The 10,312-nt window shown below is 40.9% G+C and overlaps 1 protein-coding gene across 1 annotated transcript in view; it reads right to left on the bottom strand.

Annotated features, from left to right (window-relative positions):
• Positions 1 to 757: 757 nt before the first annotated feature.
• The window catches only part of arhgap10 (Rho GTPase activating protein 10), a 49,279-nt gene continuing 39,724 nt past the window's right edge, over positions 758 to 10,312 (bottom strand). Inside the window, exons 21-23 of the mRNA XM_071923396.2 lie at positions 6,476 to 6,577; positions 4,925 to 5,016; positions 758 to 2,606 (exon numbers count right to left, since the gene is read on the bottom strand). Coding sequence (XP_071779497.1) covers positions 2,518 to 2,606; positions 4,925 to 5,016; positions 6,476 to 6,577 — 283 coding nt within the window. The 3' untranslated portion in view covers positions 758 to 2,517. The remainder of the gene's footprint in view (positions 2,607 to 4,924; positions 5,017 to 6,475; positions 6,578 to 10,312) is intronic.

The following is a 10,312-nucleotide window of genomic DNA, read 5'->3' as shown; positions in this document are numbered from 1 at the left end:
GTGTGTGCGTAACGCTGCAGAACAGCGCATCGGCCCGCTTACCGGAGGTCCGGGTGTGGCGGGCCGATGGTTATTATGTAACTGAGGGCAAACCACCGGGCCTGGAGGCCATTAGTATGTTAATTATACAGATGTAGTCCAAGAATTAACATGCGTGAGACTGGGATCTTAATGGATCAGGAAGGGAGGTGGATTAGAGGGTGTATTTGGTTGTGTGAAAAATTACGATGATCTATTTTTAAGGCCCTTGGAAAGTTATTTTGGAAATGGCCTTTAGTCAGATGGTCTGGTGCAGGTCAATATAAAGAGGAAGGCTTACATTACATGGCCTACTGTTACAGTACTTGCTGCAGAATGAATCCTCATTTCAACCATGACTTTATTCTTAGACTCTGTGGGGAACAGTCTTCTCAATGACATGCTGGATGACTCAGCAAAAATCAGACATGAAGCTATATTTCATATAGTTGAAATATAGATATATTTCCCAAATATATATATAAAAAAAAATAGGCAGTTCTTCATTATAACTATTCTGGCTGCACAGAAACAAATGTGGTCTGCAATGCTTTGCTTAATCCTCTTTGGCCCACACTCTGAATAGTGAACACAATGTCAGTCCTATTTTGGGAAACATAAAACAATCCTCTTATTGTCTAATAACTTTGCTGAAACCATACAAAATCAGGTACTGAAGTAATATATTTGTAAGCTTTTTTTGTTTAAATTGAAAAACTTTCTGCAAGACCTTATTCAGTTTAATTTCAAGTTATCATTTAGACCATTTATTTTACTGGAAGAATACATAAAACAGTAAAGAACAAAAAAAAAATCTTTATTTGTTTAACATTGATCAAGGCGATATCCAATGTTATAAAAATGAAACTGATGCCAAGACCCTTTACAAATGTCATAAATCAATGTCTTAAATTACTGCAATTGCAATTCAAAACAAAAACAATCCACTGAACAAAAGCTCTCAGAAAAATGAAAGTGTCTTTTGTTGAACAGCATAGGGATGAAAGTATGTGATGTGTATATACTTGACTGAAAACCATTCCAAATGAAAAATACCAACTTAAAAACTGTTCACCACAAAAGGGAGAGTTTTATAATATACTTGGCATTTATAGATGTTTCAAAACAATAATTATATACACATAACAGACGTAGAACTTTGAAATACTGCATTTTGTGGTCTTACTGATAATAAAACTTTGATTTATCATCTAATTGCTTATTCGATCGAAGATGAAGATAGAATAACAAAAAGCAAAATGTCAACTTTGCGGGAGTGTCTCAATTCTCTGCTCAGAAAACACTGAGCAGCGTCTAAAGTGGGCTTAAAAATATATTTTTAATTAAACACAAAACAATAAAAACTATTTTGCTGAAATCAGTGGACATGGCAAAGACCTGAATTAAGTCATTACATGTTTTCCTTGAAATCTGACTATTTTTTGACTCTGTCCGAAGCTAGTTTTTTTAAACACCATAGTGCCTAATGCGCAAAAGTTGGACAGGCATCAAATAATCAATTCATTGTCTTTCTGCAATGGAGTGTAAATCTCACAACTGTTGAAAATGTAACTGAAAACAAAACAAAATATAGTGTTTAAAATTCTAAAAGACATGCAATCAATGTGCCAATTAAATAATCAAAATTAAAATATCAATGTGCCTCGTGTGGCTATCCAAAAATCCTTAAAATTACAGCACATGCAACCTTTTATAACTGAAAGCAGTGACACTCTAGTCATATTCATACATACCCGTATATACATTTACACTTGGTGTTTCGGTGGTTAAGGCACATATGTATATTTTTTTAGCAGCCCAAACCTAAATTGTGGGCATCATTGCCAAGAGTGTCAACTTAGCCAGTGGATTTGGTGCAGAACGCCTTAACTCCTTAAATTTCTTAAAGTGATTTGAGTGTTGAGTCGGCGACATTACAACATACAGTATATGAGGATATTCCTTTGAGAATGGGAGCGCATTGACTTGGAGCTCATGGATACCATGTATAAGTGGGCAGAGGAGAGTGCGAGGCAGTGCGACAGAAGGATGCTCACTCTCTGCTGCAACATTTCCACAGCAGAACATTGTTAATGCAAACCCATCCGAATTAGGAGAAGTCCCTTAGGAGAATGAATTGACTAGAATGCTGAAATTCATGTGAATTCTCGACCAAAGCTAAATGATGAAACATGCCTGCACACGCACCACAAAATACTCTAGTAGTGTAAAATAGTCTAGTTGCCTGCCAAAATGCATATAATTATGTGTCAAAAATATTCCACCAGTAATAACATATATTTTCACACTGTCACATTATTATGCCTGTTCGGGAGAGCGGTCGATTTCGAAGTGTGAGGTTTGGATAAACAAGGTTCTGCTGTGGTTTTTCAGAGTTGAGGCAAGGGCATCTCCACACAGTTATCAAGGTGGAGGTTACAACATCTCCACTAACATTTCCACTTGGGGCTACGTCTCCACATAGGTTTCACGTTGAGGCTACAGCATCTCCACATAGTTTTCGGGGATGAGGCCCCTCTTTCCCTCCAGCTCTCCCTCCAGCCAGCCAGGCTCTCTGGATGAGGTCACTGCAGGAAAGGACACAGTGTCAACAGGGTCAGCGGCGGAGGGAGGGCAGGGTGGGGAGGGGGGCAGGTAGGGGACACAGTGATCGCTGTGAGTATGTGTGTGTGTGTGTGTCAGGTTTAGTAGAAGAGAGCCCTGAAGAGGATACGGTAATTACTGATACACTGCAACTCATCTTGTCTGTGCATCTTCAGTCTTTTTTTGGATCTAGCTGATCATTTTTCTAGAATTTCCCCATGAGCTGAATCTCAGCAGCCGAGAGCAAAAACTGGGTCCCCAAAAACTGCGTAGTATGACAAATGTGTCAGTGCACATACATTTTTTTTTAAATTTTTTTTTTTTTTTTTATAAATGGCACACCACTTTAAAATCCTCCCCGGATTGCCGGTTGGCTACAAATTGAGCCAATTTAAAATTGTGAGTGCATCCGCAAGTCAACAGAATCATCCTTGCAGTTGTCAGTTGCAACTTGTAAGGCCACGGTCAAGATATAAAATAATTAGGCTTCCAAAATTAAATACATCAGGAAGTTTTTTCTGTATCATGTCTCAACCTGCCTCAGGACACGTAATATTTTTTTTCAAACTGTCCAAATACCCCAGTGTGTCAGTCATTTTGCTTTGCGTTTTAATTTGGACTGAACATAGAATTGACAAGGCACTGAAGAGAATAAATAACGAGAACAAGAGTTTTTGAGACATTATAAGCAAGACCATGTTTCCTTCCATTTTTAGGGTGAGGGGAACATGTGAGCAGATTACACTTTGAATTATTTTATATACAGTGGCTTGCAAAAGTATTTAGACCCCAAAAAGAGTCCATCCTACACCCTAAAATCCCATTAGGTCCCATTAAGATCTAGGTAACGAACATGGACTCAGTTTAAAAAATAAAATCTAAACATGACATCTGAGTAACAGATGATAACAAATGCTGAACAAGTTTTTGCTAGTGTGGCAATGTAGCCCAAATGCAGCAAAGGAGTTGAATACTTATGCAAACTCAATTTCTCTGTTATTGTAATTACATACTTTCACATAAATTTATAATATAATTTTGTTTTCACTTTGATAGAACACACTGCTGTGCATAGAACTCAGACTAGAAATCCTGAATAAATGCATTTTGAATTAACTTAATAGCACAACAAAATGTGCAAGAAGTCAAGGGGTCTGAATACTTTGCAAGGCACTGTAGATGTTATTTAGTTAATGGCTAACTTATCACCTAACAGTTTATGTAACGCTGTCAATCACTTCATTGGGGCCTGACTAAGTGTTGGTAGGCACAGACAGAATGTAAACAAAGCTACACTAAAATCCTCCAAACTGTAACAAGGTAACCAGACATTTTAATTGAAATGCAAAACAAATACACTTCGTCAATCACTTGTGCTTTTACTAAACATCATGTTTAAGCTCTGAATGAAATTTCAGAGTAAGAAAATTGTCTCTAATACAATTTAATTGAGTTTATGAAATATTACAGTATGTGATATTTAATTCATTTTGTGTTTATTATTTCAGGGAACATGATTTTTGAGAGTTGGAAATCCGCCTTGTAATAAATGTAATTTTGCCATTCTAAGCTTTAATTTCTAAATCTTTCGACCATTGTTGGTCAGGGACATTGACGGCTATACTGTACAGGCCTTAAGACAGGAAATGCGCACATTAAAATATGAACGAGGCAAGGTTCTATCCTCTACAGATTCATTACTGCCAGCTGTCAATTTGTGATTTTGAGATCATTACTCTCATTATTTGAGATCATTATATCTTTGTTAACTTGGCTCTGAGAAACTACGATGGCCAACATTGTCAAAAAGATACAATTCCACTTTCTAAATGGAAAGAAAAAAACAAACAAATTTGACACCTACATACTGTAGGTGTCAAATTTTTTTTTTTTTTTCTAGTGCATACTTAAGTAAGCACTCATTGATGATTGGCAATAGCAGCTACTAAATTGCAATGCATTGTGGGGTCTTATCGAAGACATGATTACATGTTCCCCAGTAAAGACTATATCTACAGTGTCAGCGTGTCACAGGAGAGGGTCTGGAAATAAAAAAGTATAGGAACTCCAAAACCCTCATTTCCTCTGTGAGTGATTAAAGCTCAGTCAAGCCTCTTCCCAGACGGGCTGGAGAGCAAATCTGTATCTCCTCCTCTCCCCCGCCCCTCCCCTCCCCACTCTCCCTCTCTTCGTCTCATCTCTCTGTCCGATTGAAGATCAGATTGGGTGTCCGGTTTTCTTCCAAATCCAATATGCCAGGCCTGGTTCTGAGTGAGCGACTGGTGTAGGCGATAACACTTACCGGCGTTGAATATTGCGCCGACCTGGAAGGAGAGCTCAGAGTCGTGCTCAGCCTCGCACGGGTACACTGCCTTGGCTTTCCTGCTGGTGACACTGAAAAATGAAGGCAATCAGTGAGCTGGCGGAGCTTTGGAGAGGATTACTGCACAGTTCAATCTGGGCCCAGGGCCTGCTTGTTCATTCACTCACTAGCCTGAAACAGCAGAAATGGGCCAGGCTGGGAAATAAGCAAAAGTAGAAAAGAGAGGAGCCGGGCCGCTACACACTCTTGTCTTGCCCTATCTGCAGTCTAGACAGACCACAGCAAGCGAGTCAAAACACACACACACACATACACACATACACACACACACACTGTGAGCAGCAGGGCTGCTTGTATCGCGTGCAGCAGACAAGCAGACACACATCAGGTCCAAGCAGCAGACAACCATCTATGGTGAGATAATTAAAAAGTGGGGGGAATTCTAAAGTAGGTTTGCACACAAACAGAGGGAGAATGGGACTCCTTCTCCACAGCGCCTCGGCTTTTAAATTCACATTTGTGAGCTTTGAAGCTGCATTTTAAATCAAAGTTTGATGTAAAAGAGTGCTGTCAAAGAAACCATATTCATCGCTCTGCAAAGGTTAGTGAAAAGCCATATTTATGCCTTTCCATTCCCCAAAACGAAAAAATAAAAACTGTGTTTCTACAGCAAGGTTGTTTTGCCCGCCATTGCAAACAGTTATCTCGAATGCCAGCAACATTACCATGTAGAAACTCTGCCTTCAACACACGATGCCCTGATAAATATTTCATATTCTTTCTGCAGAGTAACAACAATGTAGGATGAGGGCACTCGAGAGAGAGGGGAGAAAAAAGATATACAAACTAGAAAAAGTTTGCGGTCACAGAGTTGTCAATACAACAATCTTCAGCTGAGTTCTGGAATTCAGATTTTCAAAAGAACGCATTCTTGTGGAACTGCATTTGGAGGAAAGAGGATTTGTATTTAAATGAAAATAACATTAATGGATTGCCCATAGAATGACCCGGCTGTCTGCAATTTCCTCTGCATCATTTGAAAGCACTGAAAATGAATTCATCATTTAGTCTGGAGGTAGCAGAGCAATAGATCACTGTAATGGGCTGACTGTCTACAGAGTCCCATCCAGTCCACCTGTGTGTGTACCTGACAGAAAGGGGAGAGGGGTGGCTGCTCCTCCGCTACAACCAATATTTGTGTTGAATTAAACTACCTCAATAGAAGCCTAAATTAGAGAGCGGGTGAATCTATGTGAGAGTGAGTGATAATATTGATGAGCAAGACTCCAAGTAGATGTTAGACAAGCGAGGGAGCTGGTGACTCTGTGAGTGCACATACAAGATAAAATGGGCAAGCGAGAAAGTTATGGAGCAAGTCAATGAAAACTAAGTGAGAAAATGAAAGGGTCTCCGAATGCGGGACTGAATGAACGAGCGTAAATGACTGAATGATACAGAAATCAAGGAAGCAAAAAGTAGTTGACGGCAATCATAAAAACCAACCGAGTGAGCGGGAGAAGCCGGTCTTACCTCTCCTCTGGCTTGTCTCCATCAGAAGCAACAGCAGTGGCAGTATTTTTGATCTCTCCGGAGGCTCCAGAATTGGTCCAGGAGGCTGCTGCTGTGCCGGCCCTGCAGAAAGAAATTGCAGCCCAATCACCACAGAGTCCATGGTGTTGTCTATTGACTGAAGCCACGGTCTGCCTGCCCTTGTGACCTACAATACATATGCTGTGACAGGGAAGGATAAGTGGTAGGATATTTCCAATGTCTAGATTCTCTGCAACACGGAGAAGGTCCAAGTCATCTCTCTGGTGTTGGGTACTGAGCTCAGACACTTGGCTAATAGACCTTTTTCACAAACATGGTTGGCATACATCTGCAGGGTATAGATCGGTTCTCACCATTGCCAGCAGTGTTAAGAAGCCAACTTTCTGTCGCCTCTAACTCTGGCTGTGATCACTTATTCTGTGTTTCAATATGGCTTATAACACAACACAGGTGTTAATCACTGATATAACTTTCTGTTTCCTGACTGAGAAAAGGAGTTTGATCGAGGTCACAAAATGCTAACTGGCTAACCAAGCCTAACGGTAATTTCTGGGCTGTTAGAGTCTTGTGACCCTTGATCAAATTACTTTTTTATAGCCCTGCAGTTGTCTGACAGAAACAGAAAGATATGTCAATGACAAAACCTGTATTGTATTATAAGCTATATCTGTTTCTGCCTAAGTTAGCACATGCCAGCAGAGGAAGAACCATAATACTGTAAAGATACTGCCCTCCAGGGCTTACAAAGATGAGTGGAAAAAGTGAGAGATGCGAATGAGAGATTATTGGGTTGGTCTGGGCAGAGGTGGTTTGAGTCATAAGTCAGGTCAGTCAGTAAGTTATCAGGTCAAAGTCACAAAGTTAAAAGGGTCAAGGCTCAAATCAACTCTCAGCTTCCACTGTAATGTCGTCAGTCAAGTACTGCCACAAGCAGAATTCAAGTGAAACTAAATCTGATTGCGAAATTGGGTGCATTATAATCAAATCTTCTCTCATGTTTTGATAAGATATTACAATGCAGCGAAGAAGCACTAGAAACATATCAGATACTGTCTGCATGATAAATAGGAAGAAACACTTGAGTCAACCTACTGTATGGCAGCTACACATGGGGGACTCACAGTTTGGGGGTTCCCACTGTGTGCAGGCGGCACATTTGTACCACAACATACAATAAAACGACCGTCTGGATTCCATAATTAAATAATCAATTCCACTCCATCGGACAAGACCTCTTCAAAAGGACTTACTCTCTTGATAGTTGTCCATATTGACATAAAAAGTACTCATAAAATGCTATTTTGTTCTGGTTTTCTGTGATTTTGAAATTAAAACTGGTAAAAAAAAAGGAAAGAATTGCAAGAAACCACAAATTGCATATTTCATGGTTTGAAACGAAACTATTGCCGCTTGACCACAATAACTCAAGGCCAATTGGGTAAAATAAGAGTAAGACTACTTGGCTAACGTGTTTATTTATTGGACCAATTCTTAACCCCAACCTGTCAACCTGTCTAGACTAAAGCGAACAGGCCAGACTACTAACAGATTCTATACCAGTCTAAAATCAACACAGTGACAGGATTTACCTATAAAATGCTAAGGGAGTAGATTCAGAATAGGAGACACAACCTGTCATGAATAAAACATAATGTTTGAATTCTGGAGGAATATTCATACATGGGCAAGAACTGTCCACAGAAGCTCATTTCCTATTTATAGAATAGCAACAGTATAGAAGTGATGGTTGCACACAAGTTTGATAACTTGTATCAAAATTACAAACACTGCCATCCAGTGCCTAATGCATGAACCCCAAAAGAAAAAATGACAGACTTTTGACAGCAGAGGAAAGTCGCTTGAGCTCCAATACCAACAGAGCGACTGGTTAAAATCAAACAAACGAACTAACCCGGAAACACTGAATAAACAGTCAAGTTTCCATTCTCCCTCAAGTCCACTGTCCTCTTTCAACTTCTGGAGGGGTAGAACATGAGTCTCACTAGCATCATGTATGGCTACTAACTGGTTAGCAAACTACAGCATGTTATGTGAAACATTATCACTTCAACGCTTTTATCATCAGACTAAGCTGTTAAAGTACATTGGATGGCGTCTGAGCCAACCATTCTACAGCCAACCATTCTACAGCCAACCTACAGGACTAAGGTAGGGGTCCTGATGAAGGCAGAGTGGAGCAGAGGAGAGCTGGAGTCTGAGCCAGGCATCCCTCTGCGTTCCATGCCCGCCCCAGGGCCAGCGCTAATACAGCACATAATGAGCAAATTGCTCCTAGCTGCCGCTCCCATAGAGACGCTAATAAAGGCAATTAGAGGGAGCAGCTGGGGAGGGGCTGGAGGTTGAGAGGATGTTGTGAATAGTGGTTAGGTTGGCATTGGTGGTGGAGAGAAAGAGGGCCTTTAGGGGGAACCTGGCAGGGGTTCTTCTGTGTACGTAGGTGGAGGTGAACACACAGTTCTGGCCTCTTTCTTTCACTTCCCCCTCTGCATCTCTTCCTCCCTCCACTCTCTCCCTGCCTCCCTCTGAGCGCGCTTGTCCATCCCCACCGGTGGCTGTTCAGTTTGGGCCTGGCCTGGCTGTGGGTGATTTATAGCTCTGCAGCAGTGTGGGGCCACTGTGGTGCTCAGCTGCTCCACATCAGCATGGGGGGACAGCGCGCTGCAGTGCAGCAAATCCACTCATTAACCTGGGCCCAGGCACAACCACTGTCTGCCTGGGCCCCAGCCAAGAGGAGGGAGAGCACAGGAGCACCAACACTTCACCCACCTGCAGGTGAACCCACTCACATACACAATTACAAAAAAACAAAAAAAATAAATAATGTGTGCATGCACGTGCACGCCCGCGCACACAAACACATGCACACGCACATGCACACGCACACGCACACGCACACACACACACAGACACACGTCAGAGATAAAATTATCCGAATATTCATCTAAGTGCTTATTTCGGTTGGAAGGGGATTATCCAGATCTGTGAAGATCTGTCAAGTAAATAGATATCTAAATAATTATAGGATAAACAGTTAGGGAAAATCATTGAATGCCACATGGCTGCCCTAGAAACTTGTTAAATGTACCAGAGGAAAATGGATTCATCCAAAAATTGCTTTCACAATTACAGCTAAGCCAAACCGAGGGAAATCGTTTGCCGCTTCTCTACAACAAAAATAGCATCAAGCTTTGAATTGCTCATCCGTTGTTTTTCCCATCACAGGCCTAGCTAAGCTTCTTCTGTAAACATGATTAAATACAGTAAATGGGAACTTCTGCGAAAATGCATTGTATGTTAGGCCCACATGAAAAAGCACTCTCCAGATGTTGGTAACGTTCATCACAAGTTATACAGGCATTTTTAAAGCAATCATATCATAATATTACATATTTGTCATAATAAATCGAAATGCATCATAACAATGTATGAAACAACAATGTTAGCAAACGTCAAATAATGACACACTGTGATCAACGTGGCTTTATAAACAAAGTTGTTAAGAGAAGACAGCCGGAGGTCTTGGGATTTTTGTGGTCAATACTAAGCCGACCATCGGGGTTATCACTCATTATCACTCATTGCCAGACTAGTAGCAGAGAGACATTCATCAATAGAAGTGGACTGCTGGTTCCCATTACTGCAGGAATTTCACCCTGCAGCATCCAGGCCTCGTTGATCCTAGCATGGAGCTAATACAGGGATGAGAGGGGCTATGAACCGTCTTTTCTACTAGAGGAAGAGGGGTAGCGGGAGGATTCAGTAGACTTTCTAGTAGAAAGTGGGATCAAGTCTACA

The sequence above is a fragment of the Centroberyx gerrardi genome, chromosome 3 (genome assembly GCF_048128805.1).
Source record: "Centroberyx gerrardi isolate f3 chromosome 3, fCenGer3.hap1.cur.20231027, whole genome shotgun sequence".
NCBI lineage: Eukaryota > Metazoa > Chordata > Actinopteri > Beryciformes > Berycidae > Centroberyx > Centroberyx gerrardi.
This window is presented reverse-complemented; position numbering and strand designations above follow the sequence as displayed.